The 22105-nt window shown below is 48.0% G+C and overlaps 1 protein-coding gene across 3 annotated transcripts in view; it reads left to right on the top strand.

Annotated features, from left to right (window-relative positions):
* The window catches only part of LOC144156284 (AP-5 complex subunit beta-1-like), an 88811-nt gene that overhangs the window by 12563 nt on the left and 54143 nt on the right, over nucleotides 1-22105 (top strand). For all 3 annotated transcript variants that reach the window (XM_077688232.1, XM_077688231.1, XM_077688233.1), the window contains exons 6-11: nucleotides 216-362; nucleotides 3584-3658; nucleotides 5820-5954; nucleotides 10364-10481; nucleotides 13299-13452; nucleotides 13528-13629. In XM_077688232.1, the coding sequence (XP_077544358.1) occupies nucleotides 216-362; nucleotides 3584-3658; nucleotides 5820-5954; nucleotides 10364-10481; nucleotides 13299-13452; nucleotides 13528-13629 (731 nt within the window). The remainder of the gene's footprint in view (nucleotides 1-215; nucleotides 363-3583; nucleotides 3659-5819; nucleotides 5955-10363; nucleotides 10482-13298; nucleotides 13453-13527; nucleotides 13630-22105) is intronic.

Raw genomic sequence — 22105 nt, forward strand, 5'->3', positions numbered from 1 at the left:
ACGGGCATGGTCAAGGCATGGGGAAGCATTGTTTGTCATCCTTCCTCTGTATGTCTGCTTAGCGCAATTTTCGTAATTCAGATGTGAAGAGTTTGGATCTCAGAAGAGCTTTGTAGAAAAGCTGCTGTTACTGCTAGTTCAAGTGACCTTTCTTGTCTTGCATGAGATGTGAGAGCTTCCAAATGTTTTTACCGATTCTTTTTCCTCCTTGGCAGGGGGCAGCGGGTGATGAAGAAGCCAGGAGTCTGCAAGGGGTGTCCACATTGGTAGGACGCATACCTCGCATGACATCTGCGGCAGCGACAACCATGATGCATTCGCTGCTAGCTAGTGATCGGCTTGCTGGTGGTTTACCAGCTCCAGTAAGTATAGTGTCTGTAACATCTCGCTGTTCAGCCTCCTAGCTACAGGGGCTACTTAGCGGGAAGATCGATTCTCAGCCACCAAGGGGCTCGGGACGTGAAGTTCCTATGCTCTATATTAATCCACCAGAATGTGCTGCACAGCCTGATTGAACTTGTAGATACCCACTTTTTTAGGTGTCAGTGTTTTTTTTTTTGGGTGGGGGTGGTGGGGGGGGGACAGAAGGGAACATTTAATGTGTAAACTTTTTGCCAAGAATAATTCTAGCTGTTACCGTTTATTTGAGGGTACTAAAAGGTGCGCAATTTCTCCCCTTCCCTTTCATCTTAACTGATGCAAACCATTTTTAGATGCGATGCTGAGAGCATCTCTTGTTGGCGGCCCTGTCCTTCCTGCGTGCGTCCGTCGTTGTTGTGTCCAGATAGGAATTTTAACAGCTATAAGTGCCAAATGAAGTAACCTTTAGGGGGAAAAAATAAATAAAACTAACAACAACTTCAGGCACCCATATCGTGCCAAAAGCATTCCACCTAACCTACCGCTGCGCCCCTCCTCCTCTCGCCGTGATAGCGCGCCCTCTCCCCCAACATCTGTGGCACGCGCAGTGCGGCACGCTCTCTCACTCCGCCGGTGGGCGGCGCTGCGCGCGGCGCAAGCACGCTGAGCGCATGTGCAGCGCCCTCTCTCTCCGCGGTCTCCTCTCCTTCGGGCGCGCTGCGCATATAAGCGGAGTGCCGCGCTCCGGCCGGTCTCTCAGTCGACGGTCGTCCGTTCTACGCTTGCTCGCTTGCTCTCTCTCTCTCTCTCTCTGGCGTAATTTTCGATGCGAAAAATCAAGCATTGTTTTATGGAACACCTCCACACTTGCTTGCAGGTGCATCTCTCCTCCAGTCCCTGGCGAGTCATCCATTATCCTACTGTATCCAATGCAGTTGCATGTAACATTTGAACAGTGAGAGAGATAGAGCATGGGAAGGAATTGGCCTTGAGGACATACTGTGGTGCCACCTACGAGCGACATCACTCATAGGATGTTGCATTATGTTGTCTGCTAGAACACATTTCCTGTGCTTATGCGGCTGTGTGTTTTTTACTGCCAAGCAGTATATGGCTCCCCCCCCCAGTTTTCATTCCGGTGAAGCCGCTTGAACTCGGTGCTGCTCCGGGGCTTCTTCTTGCCACTGCCAACCCCTCTTTCACAACCGTTATTCCCCTTGCCACCACCCATGCCTCTTTCACAAGTTGCAGTTGACAGCAGTGGTAGAACCATTATCAGATGATTGCGGAAAATCGACAGAAGCGTGAATGGGCGTAAAAATGACCGCTTCTGCCTCAAATTCCACTTTGCCGAGTAGCTGCGAATCCCTACCGGTTGGAGAGTAACTTGTTCGCTTGGAACAGCAGCGGGAACCCATAATTCTTCAGCTTGAAAGGCTTTCCGAGTGACATTTTTGCCAGTGTACTTCACGTCTGAGCATATGCCCGCACCGGCTGCCGGTTTTTGTGTGCACGGGTTGGGGGGCTTAGCATCGCGACAGAAGGAGAGTCTTAGCATCACGGCAGAAGTTTGATTGTAACCTTCAGTATTGCCACGGACGACAATCCCTTACAATTTTTCACCTCACTAACATACTTGTGCACGTAGAAGTTCTTTTTCACGATGAAGAGCAGCAACAAGCTGTTGCTGCCACAGCCTGCACCGGTTCGAGCCGCTTTGTGGGCCATGCAAGCAGGCACGGCCGGCGTGTGTGCAGAGCGTTCTCGCGTGCAGAAAACGCTTCATGATTTCCTGCTTTATCCATTTATTGGGAATGACGTGCGAAATATAGAAATCTAGCTCAGCAATCATCGTAGCGCACAATGTTGAACGGGAAAACGAGCCACACCTTTTGCTTGAACCTCGTTCGGTCGCATACGTCCGGCTACACCGCCATGCTCCAGTTGTATGCGGGCAGCTTACCATGGTCGATATGATCATAAAGTCCCCAGGTGGTCAAATGACGCTTCACAAACTCAGGATTGCCTTTAAAGCCGAGAATTAACTACAAAATAAAGTTAGAAAGCGAGTATTGAATGAAGCGTTACTCGCTGCAAGCCAAATATGTAGCAATGTAGGATCCTATGAGTGATGTCAAAACAATCGCAGCGCCAGCCTCTCCAGTGGTGGCCCTGGCAGCCTATAGCTTAAATCTACATATGGGAAAACTGTATAAGTAAGCAAGATCTCCGCTCTTGAGGATCTGTAGTTTAGGCTTTGCTGCTGAGCACAAGGGCATGGGTTCGATTTAAGTCATGGTGGCCGTTTCTCTGATGGAGGCAAAAGACGAAAGCACGCATATCGAGTTTTCGGTGCATGTTTTATTGAATCCCTGGATGGTCCAAAATATTTTTTAGTCCACTATGGCATGCCTCATATCCCAGATGCCGCTTTGGTGTGTAAAACACCAACATATTTCTTTTTATAAATCTGTAGTCACTCAGAAGAGAGTCTTTGTGTGTGAAGAAGGGGGCTGCGAAGTGGGCATCGTAATGTTTACTGAGTGAAGATTTATTTCACGTAAAAAGTGGATTTGGTACAAATAAGTACTGTAAGCAAAGACACCGGCAAGCATACATGCTCAGCAGTGTGAAGTTATGCACTTTCATTCTTTGTGCTAGTTAGGCTCGTCTTTGATTGTGCGGATTCATATGATACGTAAATTTCCCGCTTTTCCTAGAATTCATAAAATTGAAGTTCTATAATAAGCGAAATAGTGTGAACAACCAGGTCGAGATGTGGCTTTGATCGGCTGTTTTCAAGCTGGCCAGTTGCCAGCACGAGGCTCGACTGGAGGCGGAGAGGCTGCTCGCTGCAGGGCAATTCGTTCAGCACATTGCAAGAGACCGCTTCCTCTTGTGTGTTTGTTGAGTGGAACTGTGGAATACTAATTAGCTTGTGGCTTCTTGTTTTTGATTGTGTGACTGTCAAGCTGTGAGGGCGTCTGGGATGTAGAAGTATGAAAACAGCGAATACGAGAAAAATTTCTGCTATTGTTGGGAATGCTGCCCTCATCGAATAATCCCGGACATGCACTGCAGCTGCAGCTTGTATCTATGGCAGGTAACTTAGCACATGTTCCTTGACCCCATGTTTTGCAGAGAGCTCTGCTTATGCTGTGTGCTGACTGGAAAAGCCATGCATGTTGTGTGGTTGACGGGAAAAAAATTTCTTATTTCGCAGTTGCTGAAGCTCTGCTGCTCACAGTTCTCATCGTGCTATGAGCTGCCTTTAGTCCAGTTGATGCTGACTATGCAGGTAGGTTATTAATAATGAAATAAGTGTTTGAGTCAATGGAAACCAGCATGCACTGAAAACATTGCTGTGGCTTTTGAAGGGAAGATTCAAAGAGTGTACAGGCCCAATAGGTTTTTGTAAGAAGAGGGACAAGTTCAATTTTAGGAAGTGTGTTCAGACCAGGAGGGACTGGTATATGTATTCTGATCTCCCAAGTTATGAACAGTAGTGTGCCCCTATCTTTAAATAAAATAAAACACCCTTGAGTACTTCTGGTGCTAAGTTATGGGGCAGAATTATGGCGACTGTCCATGCATCTTGAACAGAAATGTGGATCTTCAGCGAGCGATGGAAAAAGGGGGTGTGATAGAAGCACTGCTTAGGGATGGGAAACCATTGTTGTGCATGTTGGAACAGTCGTGGGAGCTCCAGAACGATCCAGTTCTTCAGCTTCACCACAACGCACTCAGGTGACCAGTCCGTGCAGCCAAGAAAATCTTGGCAAATGATAATGTTAATTAAGCTTGCTGCGAGGCCATTCATGGGGCCAGGTATGAATAAGAGAAAGGTGCGCCACCGTGTGTGGGGAAGTTGCGCAGTCCAAGGTATGCAGAGAGGTTGAAATTTGTTATGGATGTAGAGTATCGCCATGATGGCGGAGCTATGTGATGAGGGAGTGATGGCTGGTTTTGTAATGCGCGTGCCGTGTTGACAAAAAAAGGAATTTCATTGGTGTTGGGCATAAATTAAGCGCGCGTTGTATGGACAATACCATTGAAGGACTCTGACAATACTCTAAAGAGGTTGCCCAAGGATCAATGGACAGCGATCAGACTTGCTTTTAGTTGGTTGGTTTTTATTAGTGTTGTGTTTGTTTTGATATCATAAATACCTTGGAGTTTATGAGGAGAGAGTGAGAGTGTGTATCATGTGATTGTTTGTGTACAAACCTTTGGTTGTTGTTGATGGGGCCAATCAATGGCCCAGTGTGTGCTAGCTGCGAGAATCATTAAAAAAATATTTAAAAGGCCGCTCCCTCATATACTTTGAATAGGACCCCCCCACCTCGTTTCTGATGACATCAACAACTACTGGCACTAGTGAGAGTAATCTGTTTGACGGTATTCAATAATTTCAAAAGTTTTCCACAGTTTTAAAAAGCGCATGCAGTGACTACTCACTGCACATCTTGTTCGCGACGAAGGAAAGCATTCAAAAGCCGAGTGCAAGGAAGCCGCAAAGAAATAATTTGCCAGCCGTGCAGAGTTTCCTTTTGCAAAGTCAAAATGTCTCCCCTGCTTTTTGCAAGGGGCCTAGTCCCAACAGGTGGGTGAAAGTAATTCTCCATGTCACTCACTATATCCATCTCACACCAAGTAAAAAATGTTTGGAATCTCACCGCGTATGAATACCAGCACGGAACACGTTGTCCAAGCCACTTGGGCTTTCACGTGTGGGAATTTTCCTTTGAACCGAACAGTGCCATTTCCAGAGCTTCCCTAGCCGTGCTGTGAAATCAATTCTCATGGTTCCGAGCTATAGCTGGCCAAGGCTGAGGGAAGTGCAGCAGTCGAGGGTCACGGAAGAATGTTAGCCATCACAGAACTTAACTCAGGCTAAATCTCCTATGCATGCCGACTGCTGAGAAATTTCGTAGAATCAAATCCGGACATACGTCGATCATTTTGAGCGGGCATTCCACCTTGTACGGATTCCCCGAACGGTTGAAGCTATCATACCTTCCTCCTGGCTTTGTTTTGTAGCAACCTTAAGGGTATAACTACCAACAGAAAAAGTGCCGCGAAAAGTATTTATAGAAATTGTGCCGCGAAAAGCGGGTGCACGTTCTGCTTCCGCTGCGCGTACCCACACACGGGGGACGCCCTGGCTGCTGGATGCCCTCCAATCGGTGGTAGCCTTTGTCTCCAAGCGAAACTTGAGCGAGAGTTTTATGCCGAGAAAAGCATTGAAGGACTCTGCCTGAGGTCTTGCCGAGAGAGAATTTTTTCAATGAAGTGATTCTTCTACAGCACCTGTGACAATGTTTGCGTGAGGTTAACTGCTGTGTTTTTCTTGTGTGTGTGTGTGAGAGAGAGAGGATTTTTTGGAGGTGTGTAGCCACCTTGTGTGATGGCGATTTTCAGCAGCACTCGGTGACCTGTGAGTCTGGGCTGGCATGCAGGGCGAGGCGTGCAGGGAAGCCTGGTGGCAGGAGCTGCGGCTGGCAGTGGTGCAGCGGCTGGTGGACAGCCTGCAGCACCCCAAGAGCCAGCAGGCCCTGACTGTCTCATGGCTGGGTTCGGCCCTTGCTCAAACAGTGGGTGGCCCAAATTGTGGAGAAGTTCTTTAGGCAAGCCCGTGAAAGTGCATTGTAGCTTATGAGGAGGCACTTGCGAATCAGTTCTTGCTTTCAAGAGGGATGGGGATTTTCTACTGTTAGCTCTGAATAAAGGGGGGGAGGGGCTATAGTTTCTAATTGAAGTGAACACTTTTCGATCCCCCATGTAAAAACTGAAATTCACGCCTTCTCGAATGGGCTTGAGCGACTGCCAAATAAAAAGAAACCGAGTGATAACCCATCATAAAATCTTTTTCAGGTATTGCAAAACAAAACGCGGCTAGGGGGGGCCCAGTTCTCTAAAAAAGGGGCATTGTTTTGAAACGGTGTGGTAGTGCCATGCAAAATGCATGCGTTCTGTGGTTGGGGTGAAAACCCCTGAGGGGAGCGTTCAAATACCAGCGCTCAATACCAATGGCACACATTTTTTATATTTGTAACAAAGCAGAAAAATCCTACAACAGGCAATGAATTAGATTATTTGCTCACCCTGAATAATTTGTTCGCTGTCACCTTATCGAATGTGTTAGCCACACTTTTGTTAAAAGTAAGCTGTAGTTAACCCTCAGTCACTGCATTATTGCTCTGACCACTGCAATTCCTTTTGCGATAGCTATACGGGATGTGTGCATTACAATCAGTATGTCATCGTACCTCCTGACCCCCGGCCATCATTCCATGTGCTACATTGCGGAATCTTATAACAGATCATGCTGTTACAAAATGAAAGGGAAATTTGATGCGCGGAGCATGAGATGGAACTTTTTTGGGTAGACGCTCTCATCCACAGCAGTATTCCCCTCCGGAACGAGTAGCAGTAGAAGTAATGTTGTAGCGAGTTGGGCAGTCAGTACAAGTGCACCTTCGACGGAGGAAAAGGAGGTGGAGGAGGAGGAGGAGGATCCTTCTTCACTGGAGCCCATATGCAGTTTGCGCCGCCTGTGCTCTGTCCACCAATTGAAGCTGGGCAGGCAGAGAGGGGCTGGACAGCAGCCAGCAGCATCTCCCATTACTCTTGTTGGGTAGTTGACGGAAAGAGAGGAGGGTGCTCAGGGCTATAGTCGCACACCCCGATTATGTGGCGGAGTGTTCCTACTTCTGAGCAATATTTACATTCAGCGTCGCATTGATTCTGGTCCATTAAGTGAAAACGCGTCTGGTCTGGGAAGGAGCCGGATTGTATATGCCGTAGGGTAGTTTGTTTTTCTCTGGCAATTTCAGGGTAAGGCGAAGATAGGGTCTGTCTCTGAAGGTGGTAATGCTGGGTTATGTCCCTGAACGAGACAAGCGGGTGACTGTCCTCGTGCAGCTCTATAGCACGGGGGGTAAAAGCACAGGCTTGTTGGTGGGCGTATGAATTGCCCTCTATGGAAGTGTAAGCGGGTGTCCAGATGAGCTGAATGGAACAGTTTGGAGAGTGGTATTTTAGCACACGCAGTGCACGTCGGGACACCCAACCCGACTGGTAATTCCGGTAGGCTTGTTGGGAATCGGTGACTACCTTCCGAACCCCTGGTTGAGTGAAAGCCAAGGCGATGGCTGCCTCTTCTGCTGCCATCATGTCTTGTGTCTTGAGTGAGGCACACGCAAGGAGGTTGGTTCTGGATGTAGCCACAATGATGGCGTACTACTGCCCTCGATGTTGGGAGGCGTCAGTGTAGATAACTGCAAGATCCCCACTGAGGGTGGTGTTGAGCGCTTGAGCCCGTGCTTGTCGGCGACCCTCGTCGTGTGAGGGTTCATATTTCTAAGCAAAGGGAGCATCTTTAGTTCTTGTCGCCAAGACTCCGGGAGTACATCAAGCGGAGTGGCATTCTGTGCTGCCCAGCCAATCTGGTGAAGGATGTGGCGACCCGCCGCAGCTCTGCTCATTCGGAGCTTCTGGTTAGAAAAATGGCCCTCTATCAACTTTTCCACCATGTTGTGGAGCCCCGTGCTAAGCAGCCTCTCTGTGAACGCACTCAAGGGAAGACCAATGGCCTGCTCAACCACCTTTCTAATCATTATATAAAGCATCTTTATGTCCTCCTTACCGAGAAGAAGACAGGGGGTTGACGTAAGTGATTCTCGAGAGGACAAAATCTTGAATTAATCGAAAGGCATCGGTTTCCGTGAGGCCTTCCTTCTTGGTGGCAACTTGTGTGATCATGTGTATGATTTGATTGATGCTGTGTTTGAGGCGCTGCAAGGATACGTCGCTCTTGGTGTTGGCCTGGAGATCTAGGCCAAAGATCTTGATGCTGGGGCTTGGAGTGATGGCAAGAAGTATTTGAATGTGTTCCTTGATGTGTCGTTTGGCGTGAGGGCAGACGACAAGGAGCTGTGATTTTTTACGTGAACACTGGAGGCCACAGGCTTAAGCACAGTGGCGTACTAGAAGTGAGATGCCATGCGTTGGTGCGAGGTTGACGTAAGTGATTCTCGAGAGGACAAAATCTTGAATTAATCGAAAGGCATCGGTTTCCGTGAGGCCTTCCTTCTTGGTGGCAACTTGTGTGATCATGTGTATGATTTGATTGATGCTGTGTTTGAGGCGCTGCAAGGATACGTCGCTCTTGGTGTTGGCCTGGAGATCTAGGCCAAAGATCTTGATGCTGGGGCTTGGAGTGATGGCAAGAAGTATTTGAATGTGTTCCTTGATGTGTCGTTTGGCGTGAGGACAGACGACAAGGAGCTGTGATTTTTTACGTGAACACTGGAGGCCACAGGCTTAAGCACAGTGGCGTACTAGAAGTGAGATGCCATGCGTTGGTGCGAGTTTCCTTTAATTTTTGAAACTCCTACCACACGCGCAAGCCTTGCACAGGGCCGCCATACGTGCCGTGAACGTGCCGTGGATGCTGTGGATGCCACGGCTATCACGTGGCATTCAGCGAGAATGCAGTAGGTAAACCCGTAGATGTGCTTGATGAGTCCACCACCTGTCTTCCCCGTCTCTGCGTGGGCTTGTAGCTAAATCGGTAATCGGCTCTCGCTTTGTTACGCTATTAGTTCGAGGTTCGATTCCTGGCGGTGCAGGTAAATTCTTTTATTCGTTCGCGGGAGTTTTCTGTTGACACCAATGGTCATGATAGAACCCTTGGGTGGTAGAGGTAAGAAGCTTTGCTTTAAAACAGTCGTGGGGAAGGATGATCAAGGCCATTTATGGACAGCAGCAAACGGTGAAGCCACTGAGCAGCTCTTGCGGTTACACTTGTCAAGTATTAACAATTTGCAGGTGTCGGACCTTTTAAACAAATTATGAAATGCAAAAAGTTTGCACACATCGGGTGTGGGCTTTCGTTGTTGCTCAGTGGAGCACTCCTGTAGCCTGATTGCTCCAATAAAGTCGCAGCTAGGGAAGGGCAAAGTCGTTTTATATCCCCTGCAAGCTGCCGAGAATGACATTTCGTTTAATCAGCTTGCACTACGCTCGCGCTTCCAGCAGCAACAGACCATTGCTGCATTGGTGCTCATTCATTTCCCTTGTTGTTAGATAGAGCGTGATAGTGTTCAATTGTCTGGAGGGGAAAGTGCGCGATCGGGTACGAACTTGATGGTACGTGAAAGAAAAAACGGCCTGAATTGCATTGACTGTGCAATATCAACAACGGAGGGTCGAACCGTTTCGGCATGAACTGGTTACCGTTATTTCTTTTTTCGGTTCAGTTCTGGTTCGGGTTCACTGTGCTCAAAAAATAACTGTTCGGGTTCAGGTTCAGTTCCGGCAAAAATACCAGTTCAGTTCCGGTTTTCAGTTCGGTTCGGTTCAAACATTAAAAAAATAAAAGTTTATTGACGTTTCAGAAAGAAGTCCTCTTCCTGAAACGTCAGTAAACTTTTATTTTTTTTTAATGTTTTTCTCGTGTGTCTCTGTCTCTACTTGCGTTACTTTCTCATGCTCTTTGTGAGTTTGTATGCTTCCAGACTAAAATATATATATATAATGGTAGGCAATCAAGAAAGCCAAGGAAAGCAATGGGGCGAATGTGTTGGGTCATCATTTATTATCATTGAAACAGGTACAGATTTTCGGAAGAAAGAAAGTAAGTGGAGAAAAACATGCCTGCTGGGTGGGGTCCGAACCATGGCTTCGGATACAACCCTGATCCAAACCTACGGTTCAGGAGTGGAAATGTGGGAGGAAAGGGAAGCTTTGTTCTGGTGGGAACAACTTGCCATGCTCTGAAATTTATCAAAAGTAGTGTGCAAGAAAAGCGTCTGCTTTCTTTAGCCTGTGCTGTTTCTAAAAGTGCTTGTTATTTTCTCAGACGTGTTTGTTCTTCTGGAGTCTGTATCATGCAAGCACTTGCCTGTGTAGGCATCCCCACAGTAGTGCCAACAAGCGCATTAGGTGATGGGGGGGGGGGGGGTATCTGGTTAACTGAGGTTGTTCCTGGCCCTTGCAGGTTGGCCAGCCGGGGTGGTGTTTTCGCCTATTGCCCAGACCACGGGACGACGTCACACAACAGGGCTTGCGACTCCAGGCGGCATTGGCTGCTGGCCAGGAGGCTTGGGGAGGACCTGGTGAGGCATTCGATAAGCGCAGAAAAATTGATTCCACAGTGCTACAGTCATATTATACACATTTGTTCACTTGCTGCACTCTAAATCATGCCACTGGTCTTTGTGATTTTCAATTAGTCTTTATTTTTTTTTTCTTTTCAATTTTGTGCAACTGATATTCTTGCCACAAGGTCGAATGTTGCTCTCAACCCTTCCTTAGTCTTCTGGTTGGGTTACATCTTGTTATCTATGAAGTTCGGTACAGAATCAGTTTTTTATGTAACCAATGCACCCGTGCCCTCTGTAGCAAAGTTTTGTGGCTTATCAGATACCTATTTATCAGAGCTTATCAGATACCAGTTTTCTAGTGGTTTTTAAGCACCCCCCCCCCCCCCCCTCTTTTTTTTTTTTTCAATTTTCAGACTATGCATTTGAAGTATTTGCATTGAGTGTGTTTTAGCAAGCTGCAGAGAACAAATATGCAGTTGGTTTTTCCAATGCGTGGTTTGAGGTTATATGCTAGGTAGTACCATTGTATCAAAATTTTCAATAACGTATGCACTAAATACAAACTTGGATCATGTAGCCGGTGTTCTAGAAAGACCGTGGAGGGCAATTGTACTGAGCTATAGGCTCCGGATAGCGAAGTTTGCTGGGCGACCGCTGCGCCAGCCGCTGCCGACCCGCGCAACCCAGGGTCAGTCCGGCTGGGCAGACCACCTTCAGCGGCCATGAATGGAACTTTGCAAAAACATGTGTCGTAACGTTATTTGCGTGTATATCTACTACATACTGCAACAAAATCATGCAGAAATGTATTATAGTAGGCGGAAACCTCCAAATAAAACGGGGCGCCGATAAAGTGCTGTCGCCTTGCTGCCGAGCCGGAGGTTAACCAACTGGGGAGCGTGCTTGAAAGCTTTGCATTCTCCCACGAATGCTTCTCTTTTTTTTTTGTCGCAGATACAAAGCCTGGTTACTCAGTCTTGAAAAACCCACACTAAGAGAGGGGATTACATGCTGCCGTGGTGTGCGAGTAGCTTGTTAGTAGGGTGGCTAGCAGGCTGTAAATACACATAAGTGCGCATAAAATTTGGTAACAAAGAGGGTACCCAAACACAGGTATAGCAGCTTAGTTTATCACCCAGGGGTTCTACTCTGCTTCATCTAATATTTCACGGGCTTATATCGCCTTATTAAATACATATAAACACATATGGGGCGGACACTTATAAGCGCTAACGTTCCCAAATGTCTGGCGAGTGATTGGATATCATAACATCACCGCCTCTTCTTGCAGAAGAAACGATGAAATTGTTGTCTAACCACTGTAAAGAAAAGAAATATAGAGATAAGACGTGCCGCCATCAAAGTTCAAAATATATAAACGCAGGACGAAATTTTTACGCTCAGGGAGGAGAAGGAGGAGGACAAACTTTATTTATCCCATCTGTTGTGATTCCGGTCACTTCAAACCATTGAGGGGTGTCCCCAGAGAGCTAACTTTTTCACCTGTGACTTTTGGTGCAAAGGTTGTGACGGTAATGAAAGCGCTACTATTTCTTTCTAAGAAAGGTCTCATGCCAGACCCGTTGGCGTGGAGAGATAAAAATACCGGAATATGGATATTCCGTAATTTATTCCGATACGCCTATTACATGTTCTGCCTACCCCCCCCCCCCCCCCCCCCCCCCCCCTCCTCGTTCAATGGAATTTCTTCTGATAGCCTTCTCGTGAAGAGTTTCTTTTTTGGGGGCGTGTTTTGATACAGCTGGCGTTCTGGGCTACACCTGGAAGCCCAAAAGTTTTTTGGGGGAGCGGGCACTTATTAGCGGCAGCACTTTTGCTATACACAAACAAATGTGAATTTCATACTGTTACATGTATGGAGCATCACATTTGGATCAAGGACCCATATGGAACACCGTGGTGCAGTGAGTAGTTCTGCAGTCCCAAATGCAGTCGCAACTGCACTCGCATGGATGGAATACCTCGCGCGGAAACATCGCGCAACGTCTGATATATTTGCAGACAAAGCCTCCTCTTTTGTGGATTGAACAATATAAATTACGTTTTCTTTTTGAAGCAAAACATTCTGATCTTGAGAAAGTTTTGCCCGCAGGCAGGCTGTACAAGCGTTTCTCTTCTGGGCATCACGCCTATGCGGCCTTTATATGCCTTCCCATACGCGAATTCAACCGAATAAATCCTTCTTCATTCACCTGCACTATGTGGCAGGACTACTGTACAATCTCTTACTTCATTTTAAACCCAAAAGGGGCGACTAATAAGCTTAATTCGCACTGCAAAAAAGAGGAGCGCCCCCCAGCCAGGAACGTAACGGCTTGCGGGGACCGACCCAGTGTTGCGCATATCTGTCGAAGGGGGCGCTGGGTGTCACGGGCTCCGTGTCGCCCTCTGGGCGCTGTCCGGCGCCTATAGGATAGGGCGGTACAAAGCAGACTTGGAGCGGGGCCAGGTGAAGTAGTTGAAGGGGGAAAATACTGTCATCTGACAGTGGGGAGAGTAAGGCGGCGGAGATACTGTTGGGGGAAGCCATTCTGTAGTGATTTAGGGTGAGAGGGCCCTAGTTTCATCAGCAAAGATGCCACCGAGTGAGGCACTGGGGGCCAGGCAGACCAGCTGGCAGGGGAACACTGGCAGAAACCTCTGCTCTTTCTCTGGTCGTGAGCCCGTTGGGCCAGAAATGTAGGCTCGTGCAGCGGATGAGGAGACGCGGGGGAGTCCAGCAGCACAGCTCTTTCCTCGCCCGATGCAAGTGTTCACTCGTGAGTAAGTAATTCTGCACGGTAATTGTTTCCCCTCTTCTCCTCGCAGTGATAATGCTGGACGCTGTAGTACCTTATTTGCGCCAGCTCAAGCGCCGTGTTCGCCTAGCACCAGGGAACTTTGGGATCCATCTTCTCTTCCATGTGTTGTATCAGCTGTATGCTGACCTGAAAAGCACTGCTGCAGCAACACCCGTGGCTGAGTAAGAGTCGCCTTATAGTCGCCTTGTGTTCCCCCGTGGTGTGCAAGAGTGGCAGGAAGGGTTCCTCTCCAACAGGGAAATCACGCGGCTGGTCATCAACATGGCTGTGCTGGGGCCCCTGTATTGTCGCAGCCTGCTCAGCTTTCTCAGGTCTGTCGAGGTTGGCTTCCCCAAGAGGTAAGAGCTTTGTTTCTGGGGGCCTGTTTTTGTTCTGCTGCTACTTTCAAAGGGAGCAGTTGAGGGCTCACGACAAGGCACAGCACGGTGGGCTGGGATGTGCCCAGCTGGAAGCCTTGATGTGCCACTTAACTTGCCATGTGGCGCAAGGGGACCTACGTAGATGGGGTGGGAGCAGTTATCTAGCCCAAGTGACAGCCACTGGGAGCACTTCGTGAGGACAGCAGCTGCAGGGGTGTAATTACCTTGCAATTTGAGTGCCCTAGCCCACAAATGACTCTGCATGAGCGGGGCTTGAATCATGATGCTGGCAAAGCTTTCCTAGGAATGGGCAGGTGGGGCTGCCACCCAGGAGCAGGTGTTGGAAACAGTCTATGCTCATTACTCCTCTTAATACGGGAAAAAATGTATGCAGTATTCAAACAAGGGAGGGGGGGGGGGGGGGTTATATGAGCGTTGTGTGGGAGGAACTTTGGCCAGGTATTGCATAGGAATGCAACAGAAACTTAATTTATTTTGTTCTATGCCCCTGCAGCATCTATGCGCAGCGTTGTCGTGGGCAAAGAACTGCCTAATGTAGTTTTCCAAGCTTATCTCTGTCGCTTGGAAAAGGCCTAGCGCATGCATTCAAATGTGTAAAGAGGCACGCTAAGCAGAGAAAATAAAGCAACAAATGTGTTTAAGTGCCATTACTAACCAGCTATATAGCTATAAAGATCAGCCGTGGCCAGCAGTATTAGCCAAGGGCCTTTCAAACACTTTGTGCCGAGGCAGGTTTACCCGAAACATTCGTCAAACAACAAGAAACCTACTATGAATGCAAGGATCAATTAGGCTCAGCTGCGCAGTAAACTTCAAAACGCGCACTACCCTGACATCTTAGCTGTAGATGTGCATAGCAAGTTTGTCAACTTTGTTAGTTCTTTATCCTCTCTAATTTCCAGCTGCACAACCCACTATAGCCGTAAGTACGAGCAACCACTGTGCCCTTGGATGACAATGCTTATACTGAACACCATAATAGAACGAGATGCGTGGTATTGTGAATGGAAGCTACATGGTAAACAGAATGACTTCTACGCGCAGCAATTCGGACTCGCCAGGAACAAAGTGGTCGATATGATAAGAAAAAGAAAGAATTTTATACTTTACAGGTGCAGCAAGCGCAAGGCAGTGCTAAAAAAATGTGGCAAGTCATTAATAACTTTGTAGAATTTTCATCCGGAATTTAGTCTGTCATAGTATCTGGGTCTGTTATGAGCATGAGCAGAGTATATTCCATTTAACATGCGTGGGGGCCAACCAGACAAACAAGAGATGGCCCATTGCAACCTGAAGTCTCTTACCGGATACATTGTTACGAGTGCATACTGCACCTGCGCAATTCATCACAGAAGTTGATGGCTGTCTCGTTTCAAGGAATTGTGCTAGCAATATCTGTTTTTGCCACTGGCTGTTTCATATATGTGTGCTAGTGTTCAGTAGGTATGGTAGGCTCTCGAGTTCACCTGCCTGCATGCACCTTTTGAGCGCGCTTGTACGCAAGGCGAAACATTTTATCAATATCAAAACTGAAACAAAGTCGACCTCCTGGGCTGAGGTATCATATTTTATAATACTTGCCAGTTGAAATTTGCATCTTTTAAAAACTGCATGGCCAGCCGAAGTTCCTGTTTTAATTAAGGACAGTCACAGGTGTGCGCCGTAAGCAAGAGGCAGACCCGGGAGCTCTGTGACACGCATTTAGTCCAAGAGCGAGCTACGTTCCAAAATTCTCTTGCGCTGGCTAGAGGGTGCATCCAGTTCATGCGCATTTTCCTCGGTGTCGCTGCGAATGCCACACGGCATTTGTGGTTGGCCACACAACATCTCCCTCCGAAAAAAACCCAGCGAGGGAGGTTCGAGTGGTACACTTCTTGGGTGGAACGATGCAGCGTCCACAGTAGATATGGCGATGTACCCTGGCACCTCGCTACGTCCTTCGTCCCAGCCGCGTCACCTTGCAGTGAAGCTTCTTGCGCTTCATGCATTCACCCATTATCGGCTTGAGGGAGAGGAACCAGGTGTGTTCGATTACGGCGCACACCTTTGCCTCCCGTGTTGGTGATACACGATCTGGGCTCAGCTGCAGCTTGCACAACTGTTCCCCCTTTCTTGAGGTCTGCGACCCAGGCATCCTCTCTGTCGAAAGTGTCATGCAGGTCTTGTGTGCCATGGTGGCGTCGATCGTAAGCTTTACGCTGGCTTTCCTTGTCCGCTTGTTCAAATTTGTGGACGGATTGGACGTCGGGCAGCCCAGGAAGCAGCAGTTTTTACGCCATGAGCAGCTCGGTGCGCAAACGGCGTCCCATCAGTAACTGGGCTGGACTGTAGTTTCGAAGCGGTGTTGTCTTGTAAGCCACTAGTGGTGTGTAGGTGTCTCTCGTCTTTGAAGTCTATGTTTTAGTGATCTTCACTGTGGCTTCTGCCATTTCATTACCCTTAGGGTAGTGAGGACTTCATGTGACAAGCTGAAACCCGTGTTCACGAGCAAAGGTGGTGAATTCCGATGTGGAAACCCTAGAGAACTGAGGTCCATTGTCTGTGACAACAACTGCAAGTATTCCATGGCAAATGAAGATTCACTTGCCGTGGGTTATCACTATCGCTGCCGATAGCTGATCAAGACGTGCTATCTCCAGATATCAGGAGTTATAATTTGTGATTATCAGCCACCACTTGTGTTGGAAGTAAAGATCCGTTGCTGTCCACTGCCAGGGTCTTTCTGGAAATGGTGTCAGTTGGTGGGGCAGTTTCCTGTTGATGGTGGTTTCTGCTCATTTATGACAACGCTTGACCACGTCCTCGATGTCCCATGAAATTCCGGGCCGCCAGCCTCTCTCTCTCGCTTTTGCCAGCATCTTAGTAGTTTTGAAATGTCCGTTATGTAATAGCCATAGGATAGCTAGTCGGCAAGAGTGAGGAACTACTACTCTGGTCTCATACCAAATCTTCATGAAACAGTTTTGACGAAACGGCAAGAACTGCTTGACCTCTGGGCACAAGTCTCTTCTGGGTGGCCATTGTTTGCTGCAAAACCTTCTTAGCTGGATGCACAGACTGTCTTCCTTCTGACTGTCCTTAAGCCATTGCGGGCATGCCGCTTTGATCGGCACGCTCGATCTCGCGAAGCGTACCAAGCTCTCGATTTCCTCCACTGGATCTCGGGGACCTGAAGCCGTGAGCAGTGCACACGACAGTGCATCTGCAGCCAGTTCTTTCGCCGGTACGTAGGCTATGTTGTAGGAGTAGTGCATCATGCGCATCTGCAGACGCTGCAGCCTTGGCGTGAGACCATCCAGTGCCTTAAAGGTGAATATTGGAATGAGCGACTTGTCATCACTTTCCAAGTGGAACTGCTTACCAACAGGTAGCCTGAAAATGTCTCTGGGCACAGTGTCTTTCTGTGGCCGTCAAAGCAGACAAAAGCATAGGCGATAACTAGAGGCCGGATTTTCGGCACTAAAAAAGCACGTTTTAGGCGCCAAAAATAGGTGGCAAAAACAACGTTTTAGGCACTAAAAGGAATAAAATAGGCGCAATAAATTTTTAGATAAATGCTAATAATTTCAAGTGAAGACGTGAGTGAACTGTAAGTACGACAGGAAATCCAAAAATGTCATTGCTATGAGGCCACAATGGCAGTAACAGTTCAATTCAATTCAATTCAATTCTTTATTTTTCTCTAATAACAAGTTCTATACATTGACCTTAGACGTGGAATTGCCCCGTAATACCTCTGGGCGAATGGCGATCAATTGGCTTAATTTCACAAGCGCATTGCTTACATACATGTTCAGATGCGAAAGTCACTCAAGCGTCGCATATTGTGAAACAGCAGGAGAAACAATACTTGAAATATGGTAATACTGATTTATAAAAGCGCAAAGTTATGTCTGCCTGACGCAATTAAATTACAATAAAGCAAGAAAATAATAAATGCAAGATAGACAAGGTTTGTTAAGTAATTAACAGGTTGTTACGTGAGAACTTACGTACAAACTTTAGCAATTTTCTACAGGTACCTTAATTAGACAGGCAAGACCTTTCAACACTGCCAAATACACATACGCTCATTCGAAATATAAATATTAAGAATTGTGTTTGGACAGAACGCGGAACCTAGTTTAAGAATCACTATGAAAATTACAGAAACAATAGGTAACTACCAGCATCTCCAGATTTCCGGGTTCAAAATTGTGCCTCTTGTCGCTGAGAATGAGTTTTTACGCGGAGAACGAACGCTCGACGTCGACAGATGTGATTGGTGCGTACTTATACTTGGGAAGATTCGATGGGTTAATTGACACTGGGATCCTACAGTGCTCACTAGCAAGGACTTCTGAAGCTTCTTTAAGGACAGAAAACCCCTTGTTTTTGTCCAAGACCGATTGCGCTTCGCATGTGCCTTTTCGGCGACGAGTCCTTCGGGAACGGTGGCGATTCTTTCCTGGGCGTGGAGAATTAGCGCAACGTTCGTAACAAGAGTTTCTCCCGCACTTTCAAGTTTTTTGATAGAATCCGCTAAGAACGTGAAGTTGGTGCAGAGGTACGCGAGGTCTCCTGGAAGGCTATTCACGGAGAGGACAGCTTGAGCCTTTGTGACTGCAACACTGTCGTCAATTGGAAGGCCGTTGATCACGGCCTTGATGTCCGAAAAGTAGCAGTTGTAGTACTCAACAGCTTCTAGCCACGTTCCCCATCGTGTGACGACGGGTTCTGGCGGAAGGGGCACATCAGGCAGCATCTCCTTGAAGACGCGCACGCGAGAGGGTGCCTTCAGGAACACGGCCTTGGCTGAACCAATAAGCTCGTTTACGTCAGTGAAGTGCTTCCTCAGTTCCTCACAAACACGATGAAGCGCATGCGCTAGGCAGGTGACATGGAGCATCTGCGGGTAGAAGGCCTTCAGGAGATGAGTGGCCTTGTGCATGTAGGCTGCAGCGTCTGTGTAGAGCAACAGAACCTTGGTGGCCTCGACTCCTGTAGGGTAAAGAACCTTTACAGATTCGTTTACAAAGAATGCTACAGACTCTCCATTTGTTCTCTCCAAAGGTTTCGAACACACGAGGAAAGCCCTTGTGTTCTCGTGCGCCGCAAGCTTCCCAGCAAGAAAGTGAGCGACAAAGCGCCCTTTGACGTCTGTTGTTTCGTCTACGGAAATCCAAATGCAGGAGTCGCCAAGCTCCTCTCTGATTTTTGCTAATGTCTGTTCATAGTTCAGGTCTGTTCAGGAGTCGCCAAGCTCTTCTCTGATTTTTGCAAATGTCTGTTCATAGCGGCGTCCGCCTCTCCTCCACTATCCTCCTCTCTTCTCTCCGATAGCGAACGCTCTCGCCTAACAGCGGCGGCGGCGGCGGCGGCGGCACAGGTGCGTCTCTCCTCCACTCTCCTCCACTCTCCTCCACTCTCCTCCTCTCCTCTCTCCGATAGCGAACGCGGTCTCAGTCGACGGTCGTCCGTGCTCCGTTTGCACTCTCTCGCAGTACTCGACGATTGCTTGATGCGATGGTTCCTTTAGAGAATCAACCCAACGGAAACACCAATGGAACCAACCAGATGCGTTGCATCACACCAGGGTTCCCGCGAAGGGAGGTGGGCGTAATTTTTCCCCATCACGTTCTTTGCCCCTGACGGTATCATAGTTCCCATAGGGAGTAGAGTTGTGCGTCCACCGCCAAGTCCTGCGGGAAAGCCACCCGTAAAGCATGCAGAAGCCGCCGCTCCGGTTGCACCGGCGCAAAGGGAGGGGGGGGGGGGGGGGGGGGGAGTGTGTTAAAAAGAAGACCAGGTTCAAACCCATAGAATTCAGAACAGTAAATATTTTCAGGTAGAATGAATAAAGGTATGAAATTGCACTCGAAAGCGAAACTTGACGCTACATTGTGCTGATTTAGGCGCCAATTTGAGAAAAAAGGCATTTATAGGCATATATCGGAGTTTAGGCACCAACACCCAAAATAGGCATTTATAGGCACTATAAAACCACCATAAAAGCCATCCTTGACCTCCAATTCGTGCTCATATATCGAAATGGGGCGATAGGAATGCAAGGAAAAAAATAGGCATTTGCCTAAAATCCGGTCTCTAGCGATAACTCCATCATTTCCTTTAGCCTGTCGTTGGCAAAGAACGGCTCCAAGTCCAAATGAAGAAGTTCAAATGAAGAAGCTTAGTCGGGTCATAGGCATCTAGGACTGGGCTTGTTGTGAGTAGCTTCCAGCTGTCAAACACAGTTTGTTGATAAGAACCTCAGACACATCCCTGTTTCTTGGAAAGGAGCAGAGTGAGAGGCTGTAACACCTTGGCAAGTTTGGGAAAAAACTGAGCTAGGTATGTTGCCTTGCCTACATAGTACTCTCTGTAACTCTGTTCTGTTCGTCGTGGGTTTCATCTCTGTGATTGCCTTGGTTTTGGCTCCATCTGATCGGGTGCCCTCCTGGCCGATTTTGTGCCCCACGTAGATGAGCGCTCAAACGTTGAACACGCATTTAACCTCGTTGAGCAAGACTCCTGCTTGGGTAAAGCATTGTACTAGAACTGTATGAACAGTCTCAGTGGGCTCCTCTGCAGTAACTCCCCAAAAGAGGATGCCATTCATATGACAAAAGACTCGTGGTGTTCCTTCGAAGATGGTGTGCATTTTTCTCTGAAATACTATCTCAGAGGCTGAGGCAATGCCAAATGGTGCGATGAAAGTTGTTAGCTTTTTGCTTGATTCAGCGAGTTTAAAGGAGTACTAACACCAATTTTTGGCGTTAATATTTTTGCGCAGTTCGGTTCCTTTACTTAACAGAATACCCTGGCTGAAATATGAGCGGCCTGAGACGCAAGGAACACACTTTAATTGGATATCATTTATTGCGCCGACGGAACAGCACGCAGAGCGGCACTCAGCAAATGGACATCAGCGTGGCATCATCCCGTGCTAGCCAAAAGAAGTGACGCAGGCAGCGCTCGTCAAAAACTCGTGACGTCACTTCATGCGCGCGGCCCCATGAGCGGCGACTGGGCGCCGGCGCATTCACAAACGGGTGCACGTAGCCAGAGCTGCAGGCATAACCGCTGCCCAGAAAGGCACTGTTGGCAAAAATAAAGTTCCACACACGGGAAAGGAGGCGATAATATGGCCCGGAATCACAGCAGAAGTCGCCATCGGGATTGTCATTGAAATCGGCCGGTCGTCGAATTTTCGCCGCAATGCTAAGCCTAGCACCTTTGGGCAGCGCAGCCGTTCAGCTCTGGCGGCGGCGCGGTCCAAACAACGCCCCCACCAGCCTCTGCAGTGTTTTGACGTCTGCACAAAGCGGTGAGGTCTTGCCGGGATTCTGTCGTATGCGCCTTTCGGGCTGAAAGCGCGGGAAATTGGAAACAAACGATTTTCAGGCCGTTCAATGTAATTAATTATCGCGCGCTGAAGTATTTAAAGTGCTGTTTCGGGTTCCCCAGACCATTAAGCATCGATAAAAGCAATAAAAATGGAACATAAAATTTTCGTGTCAGTGCTCTTTTAAGGGGCACTAAAGCCCGAATTAGCATCCAGTTCTGAATAAATTCTTGCTCTGGAGGATCCCAACGTGTTCTCAACAAACGTAATCAGGTGCTATTGTCTTAGCACAAAGGGGATGAGCTCTGTGAAGTCCACACACATATGTATGGCTCCTGCGGGCTTCACCACCAGCACCATTAGAGTGCACCATTGTGTTGGCTCGTCTGCTCGGGAAATGATGCCTGTTTGTTCCATCCGTTCCAGTTCTTTTTTGGTCTTCTCATTAACAGTAATTGCGATGCGTCGGGGTGAGCATAGTACAAACAGTTTTGCTCATCTTGAAGGCGAATGACGTACATGCCTGGCAGAGTGCCTAGACCAGTGAAAAGTGATGGGAACTTCTTTTTAAGGTTGACTGTGTGGCTGGCAGAGTTGAGGCTTTTCAATTGCTGGCTTCCCGAGGAGAGGGTAGCTCACTTCGTCGAGAACACAGACAACTTTGGTGGTCTTTGATCTCGGTACGCTAGTTGCAGTTGTGCTACTGCACATACAGGCTACGACCATCCATCTGGTCCATAGAGCTGTCCTTGAGACTTGGCCGAAGCAGGATGCCATTGAAGTCGCTCGAAGGCTTCTGGGGCACCCGTATCGATTTTGAATATCAAGGGTTGCCCTTGAACCTTGATGGTAGCTTCCCAGCTGTGGATGCCAGGTGAACTCACGGCACCAAGAAATGCACTCTGGGCTTCCTGACGGGCACCTTGAACAATAACCACCCTCCTGGAGAGTCACTCTGACGAAAATTGTCCCTCCTTGTGACACGCATATTTCGTCCTTTTCTGGGCAGGTAGACCTGAGTGAGAATCGTTACTGCACCAACGGCAAGACCTAGGGTCTTAAGATGGGCCAGCTGCGGATCTCCCTTGACTTTGGTTGGAAGGTGGTTTG

Source organism: Haemaphysalis longicornis, unplaced genomic scaffold, assembly GCF_048455015.1.
Source record: "Haemaphysalis longicornis isolate Haplotype H1 unplaced genomic scaffold, Haemaphysalis longicornis Haplotype H1 scaffold_1, whole genome shotgun sequence".
NCBI classification, from domain to species: Eukaryota; Metazoa; Arthropoda; class Arachnida; order Ixodida; family Ixodidae; genus Haemaphysalis; species Haemaphysalis longicornis.